The sequence below is a fragment of the Nicotiana tabacum genome, chromosome 6, assembly GCF_000715075.1.
Source record: "Nicotiana tabacum cultivar K326 chromosome 6, ASM71507v2, whole genome shotgun sequence".
Classification (NCBI taxonomy): Eukaryota; Viridiplantae; Streptophyta; class Magnoliopsida; order Solanales; family Solanaceae; genus Nicotiana; species Nicotiana tabacum.
This window is the reverse complement of record NC_134085.1, coordinates 94,977,829-95,003,766: the sequence shown is the minus strand read 5'-3', so window position 1 is coordinate 95,003,766 and position 25,938 is coordinate 94,977,829. Positions and strand designations below refer to the sequence as shown.

Here is a 25,938-nt window from a genome sequence, read left to right as displayed (position 1 = left end):
ACGCATCCTTATGGGTACACCAAAATGTAATCAAACTCAGCAAACAATTTGAGCTGGATTTCCAAGGATGTGAAAAGGAGGCAATGGCTATGTTTATGAAAATTGACAAAAGAAGGCATGTGAAGAGAGTGAAAATTGCAAAATCATCAGTTGCTGCTATCCCAGAAAGAAGGGCTTGCAAGAATTAAAAAGCTTGGTTTTTGGTATGAAGTTCAAAGCAATGGGACCGGGAATAAGGGAAAATGAGAAATAGCTGTGGTGTATGAAGGTATTAAAAAGGGACAAGGCAGACCTAAAATCATATGGAAAGAAGTTGTCTCGAAACACCTACATGGATCAATGTAGACTTAGTTAAAGATCGAACACAATGAAAAAAAAGATTCATTTGGCAATATCTACTAGTGGGGAATAGCAAAGGTGGATCCAGAATTTTAAGCTTATGGGTTCTTATAACAATCTCAAGTTAATCTACATGATAACTGGACCAACGAACTGGGTTCCACGCTAAATATTCTTATACTTTTAATGAATTTTTTAGTGCAAATACAGGGTCTATGCAAAAGTTACTGGGTTCACGGGAACCCGTAACCTTTGCTCTAGATCCGCCCCTGGGGAATAGGATTTAGTCTTGTTAAAGAACCTCTAATAATATGTTTATTATTATTATTAATGATTACTACTTTCTTAATTAGAATATATATATATATATATATATATATATATATATATATATAGGGTTTTACTGTTGTAGTAGGTTAGGTGGGGGTTTTCTGACTTTTCGTCATAAAATCAAATAATAATTCCTTCTCTTTTCCTGGTCCTTTTGTCCATGGCGAAACCATCCCTCCCCTCCTTTCTCTCTCTCGTTATCTCTTTAAGTTCAGCAAAAAATTAAAGTGTTGTCATTGCTAAAGATTTCACCCATAGTTTGTGTTTCCGCTGATTAATTTCTAGGTTCGATTTTGAAGAAGATAATGCAGGGGTAAAACATTAGATCCAACGATTAAACCCATTTCCTATGGGGACTACCCAATAAACCCAATTCTAAAAAGTACTTTTGCTGTAGTTCTGATCAACGGCGGCAATGTTGCCGATTTTTCAGTCACTGAGAAGGGGCAAGAAGAAGGATTGCATCTCAAAAAACAATGTCTGTTTTTAAGTTATGTCAAATTATTTATGCTTTGAGTATGAAAATTTGAAATTTAATGGTTGGATCCAATGGAGCAAAACAACAATTGACAATGAATTAATAGAGTTCAATTTGAGAAGAACAAAAATATAAAAAGAAGGGGGGGGGGGGGGGTGTGGATTTGGATAGATTTTTCGTAGAAAGGCAAAAAAGCCCTCACATTAACACATTATTGATATGCTGTTAGGGATTAAGGCAAAACAAATATGTATACAATGCTAACCTACTACAACCATGTAGTAGGTTAGTAAAACCCACACATACATATATATATATATACACACATACATATATATATATAATTTATTCTCATTTTTATTTTTATTTGGTATGATAACGTGAGTTGAGCTTAAATGGAGAAGTGAGGATTCATATAGCCGATGCCAAATGTTTTTGGGACTGAGGCATAACTAATGTTGTTCGACCAAATATTGTCCAAACATCTACTTCGACACTGAATTAGAGCAGGTGGAGACATGAATATTCTGGAAAGTGGGAGTATATATTTTTGTAGTAGCGTGGATCTTTCAGAAGTTAGTTGATATGGACAGAAGCTCTTTTGCAATGCGATAGTGTTTCAAAAGCACATCAATTGAGAGGGATGGACAGCTAATGCAAAATGTGGGCTTCGTTCATTTGGTGAGCTGCGAAGGAGACTATTTAACAACTCAAAGTGTTTACTTCTGTCTCTGGCTTCCTGTTTAGTTGCCTTTGGCACTAAGCTCAGAAGGTTCATCAGTAATCTACAACTCATTTAACAGATGGAGACGGGAATAGGTTACGAAGTATGAGGTTTCTTGGGTGCTAGATTTTCTTGGACATGCTGAATGCTGGCAGAGAACTAACCAATTATTGTTTCAAGTTTGACACCAGCTCTTCATTTATAGTGAATTTCTGTTGGCAGTCTTGATATCAAAATATGCTAAATTCATACCATGTGAAATGGATCAGATTCTGAGCGAAGTCTTAGATTCTTATTCGTCTTTTAGAGTGTATTTTATGCTTACTACACTAATCTACTTCTAGGCCTGAGGTGAATCGCATTTGATTCATCATTACATCTGCCCGATGTTGTACTTTCGGTTATCCCTGATTTGCAAGCTATAATTCTGGCAGGGTTAAGATATGCTGGTACTAGAGATGACAACTTACAAGAGCTGCTCTACAAATATGCTCTATACTTCCTTAACGAGGTCTGTCTTTCACCTTAATGTGCTGATTCATATTTATTATGCTGTGACAAGTTTACTTCTAATTGCAGATTAAACCTGTATCTGTCACAACTGGACGTGGATTGCCAAAAGGACTGTCTAGATATATTGATCGTGGTTCATTGGAGACATGTCTTCACCTAATTGTTCTCTCTCTTTGTGTGGTTGGTATATAGTTGCGCAAGTGCAAATTGGTTAATTGTAGGGGTAGGCTTCATTCAGAATTCCTACTTGTGCAGGTTATGGCGGGGTCTGGACACCTACAAACATTCAAATTGTTGAAATATTTGCGTGGTCGAAATTCTGCTGATGGGCACTTGAGCTTCGGTAATCAGATGGCTGTAAGTGTATTGTCATTTTACAACGAGTTCTTGAATCACCTGTTTCTGGCACTGGTTGCTACCCAATTTCCACGAGAGATCAGAGGAATGTCTATGATCAACCAACAAATACTGTGGATTACTCATCACCTTGAAAAGAAAAGGATCGCCATAAACTATTTTCTTTCAACAACCAATAAATAATTGCTTGGACATGTTCATTTTAGATTCAAAGCATCTGATAGTATGACCTTACTCGTTAGTGAAATTAATTCTTCCGTCTACACTCATTCAAATTATTTGCATTAAGATGCAGAAATTATTGTAGATTCAAATAGCAGTTTCTTTTATGACCATCTTTTTCATGCATTGATCTGAAAAATGTTTCAGGTAAGCTTAGCTACTGGTTTCTTGTTTCTTGGGGGTGGAATGCAGACTTTTTCGACTAGCAAAAGTTCTATTGCTGCTTTGCTAATAACACTATATCCGCGATTGCCGACTGGACCTAATGACAATCGGTGCCACCTTCAGGTAAATGAATGCAGAAGTGACTTAGTAGATTTTAGGAACTTATAAATCAGGCTTGGTGTACCAACACTACAAAATGGAATCTATTGCTACTGCCTGTGCTTTGTCCATCCAAATTTTGCTTTCACTAACCAGAAAAATTGAGACAAGTTCCATTCAATGTGGTGTTCACAATAGTTGTTTTTTATTTAAAAAAAGATAAAAGAAAAGCGTAAATGGGGTATTTCCTATTAAGACATGTGAAAAGAACTTAAAGATTTTTAAGTTAAACATTGTGTAATCGAGTGCATCTGAGACCTTTTGTTTGCCGATAGTCGAGTAGATACAGGGAACACTGGAGGTCCCGTAACATTGGAAGTAGACAACATTTCTCATTGGATTTCTGTAGATCCACCAATTGTAGGACTACCTATTAAGAAAGTTGTAATTTTTATAGAGAATGGGCAGTTGAAATGAGAGAGACGACCATGGTCGCTGCAAGAGCTATTTTAATGAGGTAAAAAATCAAACTGGTATTACCTGTGTTTGACCATTGCCTGATAAAAAGACCTTGACGTCTTTTAGTGGAACAAACGACTTATTAGGATATGTAAACTTTGTTCTGAAGAGTGCATATGAATGCACCTGCTGTTGAAGGAGTCTCTGACATAGTCAGCTGTAATGTGATACAAAGGAGAAGGTATATGTAGCTATCCACTAATACATGTGAGTTAAGATCTGTTTACAGGTGGTGAGTTCAGATATGAAAAGTCCCACGGAACATCTAGACATTGGCAATACTTGCACATGGTATTGAGCTGAAAGTTAGTGTTGCATGATATGATATATTGTCTCTTATTTGAAGCTGAATTGTCTCAAAACTCTCATTTGTGGATTTCATTGATACTAGTCATGCAGAAATTGAAATTATTCAACATATTGGTTTCCCTTTTTCAAATTGACAGGTTATTGACTATTTCCTTTCCCCCCTGTGTGGAGTATCTCTTTGCAAGTGTATTACTCTTTCTTCTTCGATCTCAATTGATGTCTTCTATTTTGGTTAATAATCTAAGTAAACATCATATACTGTCATTGTTTATGCTTCTTTCCGTTCCTTTGCCTGTGATTTGTTTTTTTGTACTTTAAAATTCAAGTTTGCATCAGTACAGGCTTTTCGGCATTTGTATGTTCTTGCGGCAGAAGCTCGTTGGGTTCAGACAGTTGATGTGGACACTGGTTTACCTGTCTATTGTCCTTTAGAAGTTACTGTTCGAGAGACAGAACACTATGCAGAAACAAGTTTTTATGAGGTCACCCCATGTATTCTTCCAGAACGTGCTGTTGTAAGTTCTGATCTTCTCTACAAGCAAAGTTATGCTGTAATTTTAAGATTACCATATACGTGAAACTTTAGGTCCAAACCACGTTTTTGCCTTTTTGCATTATAGTTAAAGGCTGTTCATGTCTGCGGTCCTCGATACTGGCCTCAAGTCATCAACCACATCCCTGAGGGTAAATTTGATATTGCTTTTGGCTTCTTGTAGTTGGACATTGAGGTTATTTACTTATTTTGTTCAATATTATCTGCAACTCTTTTTCAGAAAAATCATGGAGCTCAGGGGACAAGAATGACGCGCTTAGTTCTGGTGTCCTCTATGTCAAGAGAAAAGTCGGAGCATGTTCCTATGTGGATGATCCTGCGGGGTGTCAGTCACTGCTGTCACGAGCAATGCACAAGGTTAGTTCTCATTTATATCAATTTAACTCTTCTTTGTCTAGTTTACGTGTTAAATCAAATTTTGTTTGCTTTTAACACAGGTGTTTGGTTTGACACGTTTAAGAGCTTCTGCCACCAGTAGAGATTGTCGAGATGGCGACATGGTAGATCAGTTGATCAGTACTTTCTCGTCTAACCCAAGCTTAATTTCGTTTGCCCAACTCTGCTGTGACCCTAACTGGAATAGCAGGCAAGTGCCCGTCTATTAATTGCTCATTCTCAAGTCAATACACTAGCTATTACTGATTTCCTGACTCAATGTTGCAAAGTGTCACACATGTCCAACTTGCAAACCAGTGTGTGAAAGGATCTTTTATTGAGTCCTTTTGTAAACACATCAGCTAGTTGTTTCTATGATGACACCTGAAACAAAGAGCCAGTTTGGATTGGCTTATTTTAAGTGCTTTTAAGCCAAAATAGCTTTTAAGCTATTTTGTAGTGTTTGGATAAAGTAAAAAAGTGCTTTTAACCGCTTGTTTTTAAGCTAAAATGACAAAAAAGAAGAAGCCAAAAGCTAGAATTCCTAACTTATGGCTTATACTTAAAAGTCACTTAAAATAAGCCCATCCAAACGGGCTCAAAGTCAAGATACCACTTATAATCATTTCTCTGATGAAGTGTTGTCGATCAATTACAGCATGTTTCGTTTGTCATGTTGAACGGCCTTGTTATCACAATACAAGGAAAGTTTCCCTTTTTTAGACAATCTCAATTCCTCTAGTAGCTTTTGTAGTCACAAAAGTTCACAAACACCTTGGGCCATAGATCTATATTCTGCCGCCTCCACTTGATCAAGCAACAATACTTTGCTTCTTGCTTCTCCAAGTAACTAAGTTCCCTCTTATGAGCGTACATTAACCGGATGTAGATCTTATGTCATCTAGAAATCCAGCCCAATCCGCATCTGTATGGGCTTCTACCTGGAGGTGGCCATGTTTGGAGAAAAGGAGACCTTTGCATTTAGCAGACTTCAGATACCCCAAAATGCGAAGACCAACTTGCATACGAGAATCCCGGGAATCATGCATGAACTGACTCATCAAGCTGATTAAATAAAGCTATATCTGCTCCAATTAAGAAGGGACTATTTACAAGGAAGTTATCTACCAAGTAATTCATTACAAGGAACCAACTAAATAATATAACAAGATTGCATGAATGAATAGCCTTGATTATGTGAATGCAGCAAGATTTTGTGAAGTCCTATCAAACTTGATTGCACAGATAATGAACGATTAGCCTTCAAGATGTGAATGTAGCAAGATTGTCTGAAGTCCTGCTGATAATCTTGTCTTCTGATTGGAATCACGAGTTGATAGTAAAGTCTGTATTGCATGTTTGCAGATCTGACATTGACTTCCAGGAATTTTGCTTACAAGTTTTATTTGAGTGTGTAAGCAAGGACAGGGCAGCACTATTACAGGTGATGCTTCATCTTGCAAATGTTCGTTCACCTTGATACTTAAACAGCGAATTCTTAAATGGTGGAAAGTGCATGCTATGTAAGGAGCCATGCAGTTGTGTAGTTACCTCAGAAAAAACTTACATTTGAATTGAACTTCTGCTAGCCTTTTCAGAAAAAATGTTATCTACTCAATATTAGAAGTAGATTCTCATGAAGGTTTTGTTACTTGTTCTCCTTGTTCAGAAGCTTGTGTTATTATTAGGAGGTAGTTTTTTAACATTTGGAAACACTGCAGGTTTATCTGTCATTATACACAACTATTGGTTCCATGGTCGATCAGATTACTAGTAGATCCAGCAATTTACAAGACACACTGTTCATCTCAAGTTTGAAGGTATCTGTTGTTTGCTTTGTACCTGAATAGCTGGTTCAACCTATGAATTTTCTTAAAAGTGTCTTGTTTCAGACTCAAATTTCCATTTTAACTACGTGCTTAGTGCTTGGGCATGCTATCTTTGTATTATTTTGCATTTAGATCATTCTAAATTCTCTTTGGAAGAAGTGAAGGGTTTCCTTTTCTTACCTGAATGTGATCTAGTTTTAGACTCAAAATATATTTGGACTATCTGTTTAGTGCTTTGGTGCATGTTTTTTTTGTATACCTGGCTACCGTAGAGTGTAAAACCATACCAAATGCTCTTTGAAACAAGTGATGGGAAGTCTCCATAACACAAATCAAATAGGAGGTTGGTGTAACTTTTAAACTAGAGGTTAGTGTACGTGATATTGCTGAAGTTGAGGGGAGCTAGCTATGGTTTACTTAAAAGTTAGTCTGATTGGTATTAGAAAGATTTATTTATCTATCATCAACTTAATGCATGAGCCAACTCTTTTTCCATTAGCTAAGTACTGAAACTATGGGGCTGAGTGTTGGCCAGTCAAGATCGCTCATGTCCAGAAAATGAAGGTAGCAGAGATGAGGATGTTGAGATGGATGTGCGGGCACACCAGGTTAGATAGGATCAGAAATGAGATTATTCGTGACAAGGTGGGTATGGCCCCTATTGAGGACAAGATGCGGGAAGCGCGGCTTAGGTGGTTTGGTCACGTGAGGAGGAGGAGCACAGACGCCCCAGTGAGGAGGTGTGAGAGGTCGACATTGGAGGGCCTACGGAGAGGTAGAGGTAGGCCAAAGAAGAGGTGGGGAGAGGTGATTAGGCAAGACATGACGCAACTTCAGCTGACCGAGGACATGACCCTTGATAGGAAGGTATGAAGGTCGATGATTAGGGTAGTAGAGTAGGTAGTCTAGAGTGCTCATAACAGTAGTATTGGCATGCAGTCTCACTTTCTGTTGGTAATAGGTTTTTATGACTAACCGTTGTTTTCTTTCATTGTTGATCACCTTACTATCTTGTTTTTATTCTGCTTTTATATAGCTTTTTGGTACTGTCCCTTCTTGTCTATATTTTTCATTAATGTGGTGCTCATGCTTTCCTGAGCCGAGGGTCTATTGGAAACATCCTCTCTATCCTCACAAGGTAGGGGTAAGGTCTGCGTACACACTACCCTCCCCAGACCCTACGGTGTAGGATAATACTGGATATGTTGTTGTTGTAAGTACATACACGAAACTATGAAAGTATAATGAATTAATGATGGCAGATGGCATTGAGATTTCTGTGCAAGAGCTACGTGTTGAATTGTATGCTTCTACGCAGATTATTATTAATATAAATCAATGTTTTAAAAGGCGGGGCCGTGAGGCGAGGCGTAAGCCCTGAGACATGAGGCGTAAGTCCCACGGATCTTTAAATTTTATTAATTTCAAGAATTTTAAGATAGTATAAAATAAAAAATAATTATAAAAATTATATTAAAATCACAAAATTATAACAATTAATCTATTTAAAATATTTATAAATTATAATTCAAATATGAATAATACAAAAAATATGACATATATCATAATATGCAAATTAGTTGCAACATCGTTACAACTCAAACATCAAAAGTAATGTATTCGATACGAAATCTTACATGTATCTCTTAAGGAGTAATGAATCTTGAAAGAATTTCGATTTTATAATTTGATATTTTTCTTAAATTATTCCTTTTTATTTAATATGCTTTCTATTTGAAAGAGAATTTTTATAAAAACATAAGTCATAATTTAAATATGATTCTCTAGCATTATTTATTAGTTATCATACAATACCATGACAAGTAATTATTTGCAAATAGTTACTAGCTAATACTGAACTATTAAATTAATAAGTATTGTATCTCGTAAACGTGAAAAAATAATACTTAAAAAAAATTATGGACTATTAGTTAATAAATAAATACTTTTTAAATGAAAGATTTATTTAAAATTAACTATCATAGCAGTCTTATTGGATAACGTGCAATAATTTTTATTTTAATTATGACATAAAATACTCTCAACTTAATGATTTATGATTAAGAAAAAAGTAATTTTGAATAGTCAGTGATTTATTAAGAAAATTTAAGGATTTACAAGGTTAGTTACATACAATTGCATAAAGTTCTATTAGGCGAGCCCAGTATACTGGGCGTTGGGCGTGTCCGGGGCGTAAGCCTCGATGGCCGAGGTGTAAGTCTCACGGAACTAAGCCCCACCTATAAGCCCAGGGGCGTTTTACGAGTGCTCTGCCCCGGGGCGAGCCCCGAGCGAGTCCCAGTTTTGCCTTTTAAAACAGAGATATAAATTGCTTGATTACATGCACAAAGACATGTATTTGAGAGTTACAGAGTTTGTGGTCTTAGTATTGGTACCAAAATATGATGACCATTGGGGGTCATTTGGGGATGTATTAGGAGAAAGTAACAAATGTATTAGCTTTGGTACAGTGGTATTAGTAATCCCTTGTTTGTTAGTGTTTTTCGAACTATGTAACTAATACTGGTATTAGTTATACACTCTATTTGGTATTATCCTATGTATAACTAATACATAGCAAAGGCATTAGTAATACCATGGTTTTTAATACATGGATAAGCATGTATACATCCCTATGCAATGCATGTTAGTTTTAATACACCAAATCAAATAGTGGATAAGAAATAAATCCAGCATTACTAATACACCCTATTCAAACCTATTCTTATACACCAGAGTCCAGACCAAACGACCCCTTAATGTATTATTAACATTTTTAACACCATAAAGCACTAATATATCTGTAACTTTATTATTTCCTCTTTATGAAATAACTAGTCTTAGAGTACGCGCTTTGCGCGTGAACCCTCACATGAATTAGTAACTAATACTTGTAACTAAATAGAAATTAAGAAAAATGCAAGTTTTTGAAAATGATGAATGTTGATCATATATAACTAACTCAATAAAGAAAAAACTTCTCATAAAAGTATTCAATTTTTCTAAATCTATATTATTAAACTTAAATTTATTCCAACTTTATTTATTTTACTATAAATATAGAATATAATATTATAGAAATTTGTTATACAATGAATCTTTGTTTTCGATCTTATGTACAAAGTTCTATCCTCTTTTGTTATTCTTATTTAAGCTATGGTGATTATTCACTTTTGGCCAGATTTTGCATAGTAATGTTAAATTATAAGAACAATTAGTTTATAATTAAAAATGAAAAATACTAAACAAATTAAGGGGCAATTTTGTAGTTCTTTGGAGAAAGCATAAGATGAAAAGAAATTACATAAAGATTTCTAAAGGAGCTAAAAAATATAGCCGGTTTGAGGATCCACGGAAAAAAAATGTCTTTTTTAATTTGGAAAATTACAAAGGATCATTTTGTTGTATTTTACGTAATTCTACTAAGGAAAGAATATATAAGTAGAATATTACTCGATTTAAATTTCTAAATAGTAGGAACTTCTACCTAAAGGAAAGAATTAATAACCAAAATTTTAGTTGATTTTAACGTCCTAAATATTAGGAAAAATAATGAAATTACGAATTTGTACAATGTAAAATCTATTTTCAAAGGGTAAAAAAGGCGAACGACATTTCGCTAAGGGTTTTCGTGCTTTTAATATAGTATAGATACTTATCTAACATAAGAAAGTCCAAAAGACAGATGATTTTATTTTTGGAAAGTTTATATCCTACCCTTGGTCGATGAGTATTAATGTATCTTATTGGGTGTTCATGGTTCGGTTTGGATTGGTTTTTCCCTAAAAAGAAACCAAACCAAGTAAGTCGGTATTTCAAATATTAGAACCAAACCAAACCAATTAAGTCGGTTTTTTCTCGATTTGGTTTATGTCGGTTTTTCGGTTATTTGTCGGTTTTTTCTTAAATATAAGACATACACTACCAAACACACATTTCGGCGACCACATTTTCAACGTAATACTATCAAATCAATTGCCCTTTGAGAAATCTATTATTTACCAAGCTATATTGATGATAATTGAATCAAATAGTGATGAATAATTTAAGGACTCAATTAAAAATATATTATTTTTAACATGAAATAAATTCTTACACTTACCAAAAGAAAACTACCAATTAAACTAGAATGTAACGGTAAAGAACTGTACTAAAAGTGCAAACGATTAATATTTACTATAAAATTTTAAAACTTTGTATAAAAGTATACATATATATAGGTGTAATAATAAATTTAAAATAGCTACTCCTATATTTAGTTTGGTTCGTTTTTTTTAATTAAAACCAAAATCAAGCCAAATTTGATCGGTTTTTAAATTTCAAAGCCAAAACCAAACCAAACCAAACCAAAAAGTATCGTTTTTTTTGGTCGGTTTGGTTTGGTTTTCGGTTTGGTTCGGGTTTTCGGATTTTTATGAACACCCCTTCTTAACATATCTAACACCGTTACAGACCTAATACTCTTGAAATACTATGTCATCTTTATGAAATAAATCTTCTTTAGATATCTAACATAAGTCAATAAGAGGATTTTATTGTGGCAAGTACAGATTTTATTCTTTGTAAACCTTGGACAATCAATATGTCATCTAATTAATATTTAGTAAAAATTATGTGCTTTACGTTAAAGTTTCCTTATATTAAGGAACAAACACTTAACAGTGAATTAGGTCACAGATCTATTTGGAAATGCTCGTTGCTCTTAACGTTGTGCTGTCTGTGTTGATTTACTGGCTGTATGTGTGCTTGACAGAAGCTGATCAATAGGGAAAATAATTTTTCTCTACGCCTATCCCACTAAGCTGCATATGACTAGTTTCAAGTAGTTTTATTTCTGCAATTACCTTTAATTGCTGTGCTTGATATCCATCTTTAATTGATTACCGTATTCCATTCTTGGTGTATAGATAGCACTGGCTTACAGTAATGGTTTGCTAAGTAAAAGATCAACAAGTTCAAAGGAAGGGATAGTGCAATCAACTTTTCTTGGTTCAGTGCAGAAGCGTGTAGATGAGATTCTTAATTCATCTCTTGAATTCCCAAAGGACTTCTCTACGTACATGAAATCTGGAAAATGGCCAACTGAAGATTCTGAGAGAAGGGTTTCATCAACTCTTCTTTCTTGGTATGTACGATGGTACAATGTGGCATCACCATTCGAAGTTAAAAGAGCTTTGGATAAAATCAAGGCAATTAACACATCCTCTTCGGTCCCTCTTTTACATTTGGTGTTCCCGACGACTGATGTTACTGCCCTCAGTGAGATAGCAGGGTTTTGCTCCCGTTGATGAGCTTAAGATATACTCGCTAAATTTTGTTGTTGTTGTAAGTCTATCTATTTTTTATTAATAATGTTAATATGGAGATAGGAGAGAATGGTTAAGATTATTCTTGTAGAATATACTGACTACTATGTTATAATTTATAGTCCTAATAACTAGAAGGATATTCATTTCCATGTAGCTCAAAAGTCGTATATCAGTGCTCGTGAAATATAGACGAAGGGTCATACAGGTGAACTCAGCTGAAGTTTGAAGAAAATCAATTGCACCGTTACAATCCAATAGTCAATCAGAGCTTCAATTTGAAAATATGACAAAGCCTACTGTGAAACCCGAGAACTGAGATCGGATGAAGCCAGCATCTTCCGGAGTTGCCGTCTCAGATAGCACATTTTGACCAGTGAAGAAAAAGAGAATTGAAGAATAAGAGCGAGATCAGTAGTGAAGAAATAGAACATTGAAAAGAGTAAAAAAAGAAACTAGATTCACCTTCTTCTAATCCTTTTTATTTTTTTTGGGAAGTGAATGAATTTCGGAAGTTCTCGCTGGGCGTTTCACAATTCAGTGAAAGTGTTCGTTTTTTTCCTTCTCTCCTGGTGTTGCTAATCATCTTCGAAAGTTATTGAGATATAATCCTATTCGTGTTTGATTTTGCCTCATGTAAATGCATGGATATCATTTTAATACATTGAAGTTAATTTGTTTGAGCTGATACTCAATTGCTTTGTTTGATTTCTACTCATATGTCCCTCTAAATATTATTTTTGCAGTTCAATTCACCCAATAGGGATTTAGAACATAAAAAATGTTAAAGTTTCATTACCTTATATTTCTTCATTATTGAGAATTGTAGCAATGATGGTGCAATTTTTTTCTTTTATATGTATATAAGCATAAGCATTTTTATGATCATTTTATTTCAATTTAGGAAGCAAATTGTACTGATTGGTGTTATTTTGCACTCTGAGTTCCGTTCGATTTGATATAATTTTCAGTTTTTCACCGCTTCTGTTTGATAGTCAATTGAGCTTCTCTGCAATTATTTTCTTACTAGATGGATTTTTGATTTATACATCACAAAGAAACTTTGTTTGTCCTATGTTCACATTCAATCATGCTTAAAATTTGAGACTTTCTTTTTTCTCTTTGGCTTGTTCTCAGTTGTCTTGATTAATTTCTTTGACTTGGTTTTATTTGATTACTAGGCCAAATGTGATCATGGAACCCCATGAAAAACCTAAGCTTGACTAAGCTTCTTCGAGATCCCGGATCTTGGCCTGCCGTCGCGGTCCGCATGGGACATACCCGTTTGGCCGTGATCGTGGCATTGATTTTATGAACTTTCATAAAATGCTATGAGGTGGTTCATCTTCATGTCTAACCTGGTTCTTTCAAAAATAGTGGATCTAAAATCTGATCAACTCTTTAATTTGTATTGGAGTAATTGGGAAGCACAATTTACTAGATGATCTTTTAGTAAACTTTTCACATTTACTAATTTCATTCGGTTTTCGTTTTCAAGATATGTGGGAGGGAAAGAGATTATTAAATATAGATCACAATTTGTTAAGTATAAAGCCTATTCTTCCAATAAATCCAAGTCTGTTGCTGTAGTTCTGATCAACGGCGGCAATGTTGCCGATTTTTCAGTCACTGAGAAGGGGCAAGAAGAAGGATTGCATCTCAAAAAACAATGTCTGTTTTTAAGTTATGTCAAATTATTTATGCTTTGAGTATGAAAATTTGAAATTTAATGGTTGGATCCAATGGAGCAAAACAACAATTGACAATGAATTAATAGAGTTCAATTTGAGAAGAACAAAAATATAAAAAGAAGGGGGGGGGGGGTGTGGATTTGGATAGATTTTTCGTAGAAAGGCAAAAAAGCCCTCACATTAACACATTATTGATATGCTGTTAGGGATTAAGGCAAAACAAATATGTATACAATGCTAACCTACTACAACCATGTAGTAGGTTAGTAAAACCCACACATACATATATATATATATATATATACACACATACATATATATATATAATTTATTCTCATTTTTATTTTTATTTGGTATGATAACGTGAGTTGAGCTTAAATGGAGAAGTGAGGATTCATATAGCCGATGCCAAATGTTTTTGGGACTGAGGCATAACTAATGTTGTTCGACCAAATATTGTCCAAACATCTACTTCGACACTGAATTAGAGCAGGTGGAGACATGAATATTCTGGAAAGTGGGAGTATATATTTTTGTAGTAGCGTGGATCTTTCAGAAGTTAGTTGATATGGACAGAAGCTCTTTTGCAATGCGATAGTGTTTCAAAAGCACATCAATTGAGAGGGATGGACAGCTAATGCAAAATGTGGGCTTCGTTCATTTGGTGAGCTGCGAAGGAGACTATTTAACAACTCAAAGTGTTTACTTCTGTCTCTGGCTTCCTGTTTAGTTGCCTTTGGCACTAAGCTCAGAAGGTTCATCAGTAATCTACAACTCATTTAACAGATGGAGACGGGAATAGGTTACGAAGTATGAGGTTTCTTGGGTGCTAGATTTTCTTGGACATGCTGAATGCTGGCAGAGAACTAACCAATTATTGTTTCAAGTTTGACACCAGCTCTTCATTTATAGTGAATTTCTGTTGGCAGTCTTGATATCAAAATATGCTAAATTCATACCATGTGAAATGGATCAGATTCTGAGCGAAGTCTTAGATTCTTATTCGTCTTTTAGAGTGTATTTTATGCTTACTACACTAATCTACTTCTAGGCCTGAGGTGAATCGCATTTGATTCATCATTACATCTGCCCGATGTTGTACTTTCGGTTATCCCTGATTTGCAAGCTATAATTCTGGCAGGGTTAAGATATGCTGGTACTAGAGATGACAACTTACAAGAGCTGCTCTACAAATATGCTCTATACTTCCTTAACGAGGTCTGTCTTTCACCTTAATGTGCTGATTCATATTTATTATGCTGTGACAAGTTTACTTCTAATTGCAGATTAAACCTGTATCTGTCACAACTGGACGTGGATTGCCAAAAGGACTGTCTAGATATATTGATCGTGGTTCATTGGAGACATGTCTTCACCTAATTGTTCTCTCTCTTTGTGTGGTTGGTATATAGTTGCGCAAGTGCAAATTGGTTAATTGTAGGGGTAGGCTTCATTCAGAATTCCTACTTGTGCAGGTTATGGCGGGGTCTGGACACCTACAAACATTCAAATTGTTGAAATATTTGCGTGGTCGAAATTCTGCTGATGGGCACTTGAGCTTCGGTAATCAGATGGCTGTAAGTGTATTGTCATTTTACAACGAGTTCTTGAATCACCTGTTTCTGGCACTGGTTGCTACCCAATTTCCACGAGAGATCAGAGGAATGTCTATGATCAACCAACAAATACTGTGGATTACTCATCACCTTGAAAAGAAAAGGATCGCCATAAACTATTTTCTTTCAACAACCAATAAATAATTGCTTGGACATGTTCATTTTAGATTCAAAGCATCTGATAGTATGACCTTACTCGTTAGTGAAATTAATTCTTCCGTCTACACTCATTCAAATTATTTGCATTAAGATGCAGAAATTATTGTAGATTCAAATAGCAGTTTCTTTTATGACCATCTTTTTCATGCATTGATCTGAAAAATGTTTCAGGTAAGCTTAGCTACTGGTTTCTTGTTTCTTGGGGGTGGAATGCAGACTTTTTCGACTAGCAAAAGTTCTATTGCTGCTTTGCTAATAACACTATATCCGCGATTGCCGACTGGACCTAATGACAATCGGTGCCACCTTCAGGTAAATGAATGCAGAAGTGACTTAGTAGATTTTAGGAACTTATAAATCAGGCTTGGTGTACCAACACTACAAAATGGAATCTATTGCTACTGCCTGTGCTTTGTCCATCCAAATTTTGCTTTCACTAACCAGAAAAATTGAGACAAGTTCCATTCAATGTGGTGTTCACAATAGTTGTTTTTTATTTAAAAAAAGATAAAAGAAAAGCGTAAATGGGGTATTTCCTATTAAGACATGTGAAAAGAACTTAAAGATTTTTAAGTTAAACATTGTGTAATCGAGTGCATCTGAGACCTTTTGTTTGCCGATAGTCGAGTAGATACAGGGAACACTGGAGGTCCCGTAACATTGGAAGTAGACAACATTTCTCATTGGATTTCTGTAGATCCACCAATTGTAGGACTACCTATTAAGAAAGTTGTAATTTTTATAGAGAATGGGCAGTTGAAATGAGAGAGACGACCATGGTCGCTGCAAGAGCTATTTTAATGAGGTAAAAAATCAAACTGGTATTACCTGTGTTTGACCATTGCCTGATAAAAAGACCTTGACGTCTTTTAGTGGAACAAACGACTTATTAGGATATGTAAACTTTGTTCTGAAGAGTGCATATGAATGCACCTGCTGTTGAAGGAGTCTCTGACATAGTCAGCTGTAATGTGATACAAAGGAGAAGGTATATGTAGCTATCCACTAATACATGTGAGTTAAGATCTGTTTACAGGTGGTGAGTTCAGATATGAAAAGTCCCACGGAACATCTAGACATTGGCAATACTTGCACATGGTATTGAGCTGAAAGTTAGTGTTGCATGATATGATATATTGTCTCTTATTTGAAGCTGAATTGTCTCAAAACTCTCATTTGTGGATTTCATTGATACTAGTCATGCAGAAATTGAAATTATTCAACATATTGGTTTCCCTTTTTCAAATTGACAGGTTATTGACTATTTCCTTTCCCCCCTGTGTGGAGTATCTCTTTGCAAGTGTATTACTCTTTCTTCTTCGATCTCAATTGATGTCTTCTATTTTGGTTAATAATCTAAGTAAACATCATATACTGTCATTGTTTATGCTTCTTTCCGTTCCTTTGCCTGTGATTTGTTTTTTTGTACTTTAAAATTCAAGTTTGCATCAGTACAGGCTTTTCGGCATTTGTATGTTCTTGCGGCAGAAGCTCGTTGGGTTCAGACAGTTGATGTGGACACTGGTTTACCTGTCTATTGTCCTTTAGAAGTTACTGTTCGAGAGACAGAACACTATGCAGAAACAAGTTTTTATGAGGTCACCCCATGTATTCTTCCAGAACGTGCTGTTGTAAGTTCTGATCTTCTCTACAAGCAAAGTTATGCTGTAATTTTAAGATTACCATATACGTGAAACTTTAGGTCCAAACCACGTTTTTGCCTTTTTGCATTATAGTTAAAGGCTGTTCATGTCTGCGGTCCTCGATACTGGCCTCAAGTCATCAACCACATCCCTGAGGGTAAATTTGATATTGCTTTTGGCTTCTTGTAGTTGGACATTGAGGTTATTTACTTATTTTGTTCAATATTATCTGCAACTCTTTTTCAGAAAAATCATGGAGCTCAGGGGACAAGAATGACGCGCTTAGTTCTGGTGTCCTCTATGTCAAGAGAAAAGTCGGAGCATGTTCCTATGTGGATGATCCTGCGGGGTGTCAGTCACTGCTGTCACGAGCAATGCACAAGGTTAGTTCTCATTTATATCAATTTAACTCTTCTTTGTCTAGTTTACGTGTTAAATCAAATTTTGTTTGCTTTTAACACAGGTGTTTGGTTTGACACGTTTAAGAGCTTCTGCCACCAGTAGAGATTGTCGAGATGGCGACATGGTAGATCAGTTGATCAGTACTTTCTCGTCTAACCCAAGCTTAATTTCGTTTGCCCAACTCTGCTGTGACCCTAACTGGAATAGCAGGCAAGTGCCCGTCTATTAATTGCTCATTCTCAAGTCAATACACTAGCTATTACTGATTTCCTGACTCAATGTTGCAAAGTGTCACACATGTCCAACTTGCAAACCAGTGTGTGAAAGGATCTTTTATTGAGTCCTTTTGTAAACACATCAGCTAGTTGTTTCTATGATGACACCTGAAACAAAGAGCCAGTTTGGATTGGCTTATTTTAAGTGCTTTTAAGCCAAAATAGCTTTTAAGCTATTTTGTAGTGTTTGGATAAAGTAAAAAAGTGCTTTTAACCGCTTGTTTTAAGCTAAAATGACAAAAAAGAAGAAGCCAAAAGCTAGAATTCCTAACTTATGGCTTATACTTAAAAGTCACTTAAAATAAGCCCATCCAAACGGGCTCAAAGTCAAGATACCACTTATAATCATTTCTCTGATGAAGTGTTGTCGATCAATTACAGCATGTTTCGTTTGTCATGTTGAACGGCCTTGTTATCACAATACAAGGAAAGTTTCCCTTTTTTAGACAATCTCAATTCCTCTAGTAGCTTTTGTAGTCACAAAAGTTCACAAACACCTTGGGCCATAGATCTATATTCTGCCGCCTCCACTTGATCAAGCAACAATACTTTGCTTCTTGCTTCTCCAAGTAACTAAGTTCCCTCTTATGAGCGTACATTAACCGGATGTAGATCTTATGTCATCTAGAAATCCAGCCCAATCCGCATCTGTATGGGCTTCTACCTGGAGGTGGCCATGTTTGGAGAAAAGGAGACCTTTGCATTTAGCAGACTTCAGATACCCCAAAATGCGAAGACCAACTTGCATACGAGAATCCCGGGAATCATGCATGAACTGACTCATCAAGCTGATTAAATAAAGCTATATCTGCTCCAATTAAGAAGGGACTATTTACAAGGAAGTTATCTACCAAGTAATTCATTACAAGGAACCAACTAAATAATATAACAAGATTGCATGAATGAATAGCCTTGATTATGTGAATGCAGCAAGATTTTGTGAAGTCCTATCAAACTTGATTGCACAGATAATGAACGATTAGCCTTCAAGATGTGAATGTAGCAAGATTGTCTGAAGTCCTGCTGATAATCTTGTCTTCTGATTGGAATCACGAGTTGATAGTAAAGTCTGTATTGCATGTTTGCAGATCTGACATTGACTTCCAGGAATTTTGCTTACAAGTTTTATTTGAGTGTGTAAGCAAGGACAGGGCAGCACTATTACAGGTGATGCTTCATCTTGCAAATGTTCGTTCACCTTGATACTTAAACAGCGAATTCTTAAATGGTGGAAAGTGCATGCTATGTAAGGAGCCATGCAGTTGTGTAGTTACCACAGAAAAAACTTACATTTGAATTGAACTTCTGCTAGCCTTTTCAGAAAAAATGTTATCTACTCAATATTAGAAGTAGATTCTCATGAAGGTTTTGTTACTTGTTCTCCTTGTTCAGAAGCTTGTGTTATTATTAGGAGGTAGTTTTTTAACATTTGGAAACACTGCAGGTTTATCTGTCATTATACACAACTATTGGTTCCATGGTCGATCAGATTACTAGTAGATCCAGCAATTTACAAGACACACTGTTCATCTCAAGTTTGAAGGTATCTGTTGTTTGCTTTGTACCTGAATAGCTGGTTCAACCTATGAATTTTCTTAAAAGTGTCTTGTTTCAGACTCAAATTTCCATTTTAACTACGTGCTTAGTGCTTGGGCATGCTATCTTTGTATTATTTTGCATTTAGATCATTCTAAATTCTCTTTGGAAGAAGTGAAGGGTTTCCTTTTCTTACCTGAATGTGATCTAGTTTTAGACTCAAAATATATTTGGACTATCTGTTTAGTGCTTTGGTGCATGTTTTTTTTGTATACCTGGCTACCGTAGAGTGTAAAACCATACCAAATGCTCTTTGAAACAAGTGATGGGAAGTCTCCATAACACAAATCAAATAGGAGGTTGGTGTAACTTTTAAACTAGAGGTTAGTGTACGTGATATTGCTGAAGTTGAGGGGAGCTAGCTATGGTTTACTTAAAAGTTAGTCTGATTGGTATTAGAAAGATTTATTTATCTATCATCAACTTAATGCATGAGCCAACTCTTTTTCCATTAGCTAAGTACTGAAACTATGGGGCTGAGTGTTGGCCAGTCAAGATCGCTCATGTCCAGAAAATGAAGGTAGCAGAGATGAGGATGTTGAGATGGATGTGCGGGCACACCAGGTTAGATAGGATCAGAAATGAGATTATTCGTGACAAGGTGGGTATGGCCCCTATTGAGGACAAGATGCGGGAAGCGCGGCTTAGGTGGTTTGGTCACGTGAGGAGGAGGAGCACAGACGCCCCAGTGAGGAGGTGTGAGAGGTCGACATTGGAGGGCCTACGGAGAGGTAGAGGTAGGCCAAAGAAGAGGTGGGGAGAGGTGATTAGGCAAGACATGACGCAACTTCAGCTGACCGAGGACATGACCCTTGATAGGAAGGTATGAAGGTCGATGATTAGGGTAGTAGAGTAGGTAGTCTAGAGTGCTCATAACAGTAGTATTGGCATGCAGTCTCACTTTCTGTTGGTAATAGGTTTTTATGACTAACCGTTGTTTTCTTTCATTGTTGATCACCTTACTATCTTGTTTTTATTCTGCTTTTATATAGCTTTTTGGTACTGTCCCTTCTTGTCTATATTTTTCATTAATGTGGTGCTCATGCTTTCCTGAGCCGAGGGTCTATTGGAAACATCCTCTCTATCCTCACAAGGTAGGGGTAAGGTCTGCGTACACACTACCCTCCCCAGACCCTACGGTGTAGGATAATACTGGATATGTTGTTGTTGTAAGTACATACACGAAACTATGAAAGTATAATGAATTAATGATGGCAGATGGCATTGAGATTTCTGTGCAAGAGCTACGTGTTGAATTGTATGCTTCTACGCAGATTATTATTAATATAAATCAATGTTTTAAAAGGCGGGGCCGTGAGGCGAGGCGTAAGCCCTGAGACATGAGGCGTAAGTCCCACGGATCTTTAAATTTTATTAATTTCAAGAATTTTAAGATAGTATAAAATAAAAAATAATTATAAAAATTATATTAAAATCACAAAATTATAACAATTAATCTATTTAAAATATTTATAAATTATAATTCAAATATGAATAATACAAAAAATATGACATATATCATAATATGCAAATTAGTTGCAACATCGTTACAACTCAAACATCAAAAGTAATGTATTCGATACGAAATCTTACATGTATCTCTTAAGGAGTAATGAATCTTGAAAGAATTTCGATTTTATAATTTGATATTTTTCTTAAATTATTCCTTTTTATTTAATATGCTTTCTATTTGAAAGAGAATTTTTATAAAAACATAAGTCATAATTTAAATATGATTCTCTAGCATTATTTATTAGTTATCATACAATACCATGACAAGTAATTATTTGCAAATAGTTACTAGCTAATACTGAACTATTAAATTAATAAGTATTGTATCTCGTAAACGTGAAAAAATAATACTTAAAAAAAATTATGGACTATTAGTTAATAAATAAATACTTTTTAAATGAAAGATTTATTTAAAATTAACTATCATAGCAGTCTTATTGGATAACGTGCAATAATTTTTATTTTAATTATGACATAAAATACTCTCAACTTAATGATTTATGATTAAGAAAAAAGTAATTTTGAATAGTCAGTGATTTATTAAGAAAATTTAAGGATTTACAAGGTTAGTTACATACAATTGCATAAAGTTCTATTAGGCGAGCCCAGTATACTGGGCGTTGGGCGTGTCCGGGGCGTAAGCCTCGATGGCCGAGGTGTAAGTCTCACGGAACTAAGCCCCACCTATAAGCCCAGGGGCGTTTTACGAGTGCTCTGCCCCGGGGCGAGCCCCGAGCGAGTCCCAGTTCTGCCTTTTAAAACAGAGATATAAATTGCTTGATTACATGCACAAAGACATGTATTTGAGAGTTACAGAGTTTGTGGTCTTAGTATTGGTACCAAAATATGATGACCATTGGGGGTCATTTGGGGATGTATTAGGAGAAAGTAACAAATGTATTAGCTTTGGTACAGTGGTATTAGTAATCCCTTGTTTGTTAGTGTTTTTCGAACTATGTAACTAATACTGGTATTAGTTATACACTCTATTTGGTATTATCCTATGTATAACTAATACATAGCAAAGGCATTAGTAATACCATGGTTTTTAATACATGGATAAGCATGTATACATCCCTATGCAATGCATGTTAGTTTTAATACACCAAATCAAATAGTGGATAAGAAATAAATCCAGCATTACTAATACACCCTATTCAAACCTATTCTTATACACCAGAGTCCAGACCAAACGACCCCTTAATGTATTATTAACATTTTTAACACCATAAAGCACTAATATATCTGTAACTTTATTATTTCCTCTTTATGAAATAACTAGTCTTAGAGTACGCGCTTTGCGCGTGAACCCTCACATGAATTAGTAACTAATACTTGTAACTAAATAGAAATTAAGAAAAATGCAAGTTTTTGAAAATGATGAATGTTGATCATATATAACTAACTCAATAAAGAAAAAACTTCTCATAAAAGTATTCAATTTTTCTAAATCTATATTATTAAACTTAAATTTATTCCAACTTTATTTATTTTACTATAAATATAGAATATAATATTATAGAAATTTGTTATACAATGAATCTTTGTTTTCGATCTTATGTACAAAGTTCTATCCTCTTTTGTTATTCTTATTTAAGCTATGGTGATTATTCACTTTTGGCCAGATTTTGCATAGTAATGTTAAATTATAAGAACAATTAGTTTATAATTAAAAATGAAAAATACTAAACAAATTAAGGGGCAATTTTGTAGTTCTTTGGAGAAAGCATAAGATGAAAAGAAATTACATAAAGATTTCTAAAGGAGCTAAAAAATATAGCCGGTTTGAGGATCCACGGAAAAAAAATGTCTTTTTTAATTTGGAAAATTACAAAGGATCATTTTGTTGTATTTTACGTAATTCTACTAAGGAAAGAATATATAAGTAGAATATTACTCGATTTAAATTTCTAAATAGTAGGAACTTCTACCTAATTCAAATAAGGAAAGAATTAATAACCAAAATTTTAGTTGATTTTAACGTCCTAAATATTAGGAAAAATAATTAAATTACGAATTTGTACAATGTAAAATCTATTTTCAAAGGGTAAAAAAGGCGAACGACATTTCGCTAAGGGTTTTCGTGCTTTTAATATAGTATAGATACTTATCTAACATAAGAAAGTCCAAAAGACAGATGATTTTATTTTTGGAAAGTTTATATCCTACCCTTGGTCGATGAGTATTAATGTATCTTATTGGGTGTTCATGGTTCGGTTTGGATTGGTTTTTCCCTAAAAAGAAACCAAACCAAGTAAGTCGGTATTTCAAATATTAGAACCAAACCAAACCAATTAAGTCGGTTTTTTCTCGATTTGGTTTATGTCGGTTTTTCGGTTATTTGTTGGTTTTTTCTTAAATATAAGACATACACTACCAAACACACATTTCGGCGACCACATTTTCAACGTAATACTATCAAATCAATTGCCCTTTGAGAAATCTATTATTTACCAAGCTATATTGATGATAATTGAATCAAATAGTGATGAATAATTTAAGGACTCAATTAAAAATATATTATTTTTAACATGAAATAGATTCTTACACTTAACAAAAGAAAACTACCAATTAAACTAGAATGTAACGGTAAAGAACTGTACTAAAAGTGCAAACGATTAATATTTACTATAAAATTTTAAAACTTTGTATAAAAGTATACATATATATAGGTGTAATAATAAATTTAAAATAGCTACTCCTATATTTAGTTTGGTTCGTTTTTTTTAATTAAAACCAAAATCAAGCCAAATTTGATCGGTTTTTAAATTTCAAAGCCAAAACCAAACCAAACCAAACCAAAAAGTATCGTTTTTTTTGGTCGGTTTGGTTTGGTTTTCGGTTTGGTTCGGTTTTCGGATTTTTATGAACACCCCTTCTTAACATATCTAACACCGTTACAGACCTAATACTCTTGAAATACTATGTCATCTTTATGAAATAAATCTTCTTTAGATATCTAACATAAGTCAATAAGAGGATTTTATTGTGGCAAGTACAGATTTTATTCTTTGTAAACCTTGGACAATCAATATGTCATCTAATTAATATTTAGTAAAAATTATGTGCTTTACGTTAAAGTTTCCTTATATTAAGGAACAAACACTTAACAGTGAATTAGGTCACAGATCTATTTGGAAATGCTCGTTGCTCTTAACGTTGTGCTGTCTGTGTTGATTTACTGGCTGTATGTGTGCTTGACAGAAGCTGATCAATAGGGAAAATAATTTTTCTCTACGCCTATCCCACTAAGCTGCATATGACTAGTTTCAAGTAGTTTTATTTCTGCAATTACCTTTAATTGTTGTGCTTGATATCCATCTTTAATTGATTACCGTATTCCATTCTTGGTGTATAGATAGCACTGGCTTACAGTAATGGTTTGCTAAGTAAAAGATCAACAAGTTCAAAGGAAGGAATAGTGCAATCAACTTTTCTTGGTTCAGTGCAGAAGCGTGTAGATGAGATTCTTAATTCATCTCTTGAATTCCCAAAGGACTTCTCTACGTACATGAAATCTGGAAAATGGCCAACTGAAGATTCTGAGAGAAGGGTTTCATCAACTCTTCTTTCTTGGTATGTACGATGGTACAATGTGGCATCACCATTCGAAGTTAAAAGAGCTTTGGATAAAATCAAGGCAATTAACACATCCTCTTCGGTCCCTCTTTTACATTTGGTGTTCCCGACGACTGATGTTACTGCCCTCAGTGAGATAGCAGGGTTTTGCTCCCGTTGATGAGCTTAAGATATACTCGCTAAATTTTGTTGTTGTTGTAAGTCTATCTATTTTTTATTAATAATGTTAATATGGAGATAGGAGAGAATGGTTAAGATTATTCTTGTAGAATATACTGACTACTATGTTATAATTTATAGTCCTAATAACTAGAAGGATATTCATTTCCATGTAGCTCAAAAGTCGTATATCAGTGCTCGTGAAATATAGACGAAGGGTCATACAGGTGAACTCAGCTGAAGTTTGAAGAAAATCAATTGCACCGTTACAATCCAATAGTCAATCAGAGCTTCAATTTGAAAATATGACAAAGCCTACTGTGAAACCCGAGAACTGAGATCGGATGAAGCCAGCATCTTCCGGAGTTGCCGTCTCAGATAGCACATTTTGACCAGTGAAGAAAAAGAGAATTGAAGAATAAGAGCGAGATCAGTAGTGAAGAAATAGAACATTGAAAAGAGTAAAAAAAGAAACTAGATTCACCTTCTTCTAATCCTTTTTATTTTTTTTGGGAAGTGAATGAATTTCGGAAGTTCTCGCTGGGCGTTTCACAATTCAGTGAAAGTGTTCGTTTTTTTCCTTCTCTCCTGGTGTTGCTAATCATCTTCGAAAGTTATTGAGATATAATCCTATTCGTGTTTGATTTTGCCTCATGTAAATGCATGGATATCATTTTAATACATTGAAGTTAATTTGTTTGAGCTGATACTCAATTGCTTTGTTTGATTTCTACTCATATGTCCCTCTAAATATTATTTTTGCAGTTCAATTCACCCAATAGGGATTTAGAACATAAAAAATGTTAAAGTTTCATTACCTTATATTTCTTCATTATTGAGAATTGTAGCAATGATGGTGCAATTTTTTTCTTTTATATGTATATAAGCATAAGCATTTTTATGATCATTTTATTTCAATTTAGGAAGCAAATTGTACTGATTGGTGTTATTTTGCACTCTGAGTTCCGTTCGATTTGATATAATTTTCAGTTTTTCACCGCTTCTGTTTGATAGTCAATTGAGCTTCTCTGCAATTATTTTCTTACTAGATGGATTTTTGATTTATACATCACAAAGAAACTTTGTTTGTCCTATGTTCACATTCAATCATGCTTAAAATTTGAGACTTTCTTTTTTCTCTTTGGCTTGTTCTCAGTTGTCTTGATTAATTTCTTTGACTTGGTTTTA

The 25,938-nt window shown here is 34.8% G+C and overlaps 2 protein-coding genes across 10 annotated transcripts in view; both read left to right on the top strand.

Moving 5' to 3' along the window:
• The window catches only part of LOC142181646 (anaphase-promoting complex subunit 1-like), a 46,586-nt gene extending 33,780 nt beyond the window's left edge, over positions 1-12,806 (top strand). For 2 of the 9 annotated variants that reach the window (XM_075254992.1, XM_075254996.1), the window contains 12 exons: positions 2,306-2,382; positions 2,451-2,564; positions 2,640-2,741; positions 3,111-3,251; positions 4,193-4,241; positions 4,392-4,570; positions 4,676-4,739; positions 4,829-4,965; positions 5,046-5,194; positions 6,349-6,427; positions 6,705-6,803; positions 11,720-12,806. In XM_075254992.1, the coding sequence (XP_075111093.1) occupies positions 2,306-2,382; positions 2,451-2,564; positions 2,640-2,741; positions 3,111-3,251; positions 4,193-4,241; positions 4,392-4,570; positions 4,676-4,739; positions 4,829-4,965; positions 5,046-5,194; positions 6,349-6,427; positions 6,705-6,803; positions 11,720-12,100 (1,571 nt within the window). In that variant the 3' untranslated portion in view covers positions 12,101-12,806. The remainder of the gene's footprint in view (positions 1-2,305; positions 2,383-2,450; positions 2,565-2,639; positions 2,742-3,110; positions 3,252-4,192; positions 4,242-4,391; positions 4,571-4,675; positions 4,740-4,828; positions 4,966-5,045; positions 5,195-6,348; positions 6,428-6,704; positions 6,804-11,719) is intronic. The other 7 variants (XR_012710501.1, XM_075254993.1, XR_012710500.1 and 4 more) reach the window with 7 other exon arrangements.
• Positions 12,807-13,449: 643 nt separating this feature from the next.
• LOC142181941 (anaphase-promoting complex subunit 1-like) lies at positions 13,450-25,457 on the top strand. The gene is made up of 15 exons (XM_075255647.1): positions 13,450-13,526; positions 13,617-13,789; positions 14,951-15,027; positions 15,096-15,209; positions 15,285-15,386; positions 15,756-15,896; positions 16,838-16,886; positions 17,037-17,215; positions 17,321-17,384; positions 17,474-17,610; positions 17,691-17,839; positions 18,993-19,071; positions 19,349-19,447; positions 24,371-24,788; positions 24,927-25,457. The coding sequence occupies exons 1-14, from the start codon at positions 13,450-13,452 to the stop codon at positions 24,749-24,751; spliced, it is 1,821 nt and encodes a 606-aa protein (XP_075111748.1). The 3' UTR covers positions 24,752-24,788; positions 24,927-25,457.
• Positions 25,458-25,938: the final 481 nt, after the last annotated feature.

Excerpts from the sequence above, each read along its gene's own strand:
- LOC142181941 (XM_075255647.1), top strand. The coding sequence starts at position 13,450 with ATGAGGTGGTTCATCTTCATGTCTAACCTGGTTCTTTCAAAAATAGTG. Across the intron at positions 13,527-13,616 it reads TCTGATCAACTCTTTAATTT|ATATGTGGGAGGGAAAGAGA; the intron begins GTATTGGAGTAA and ends TTCGTTTTCAAG. Across the intron at positions 15,028-15,095 it reads CTCTATACTTCCTTAACGAG|ATTAAACCTGTATCTGTCAC; the intron begins GTCTGTCTTTCA and ends TTCTAATTGCAG.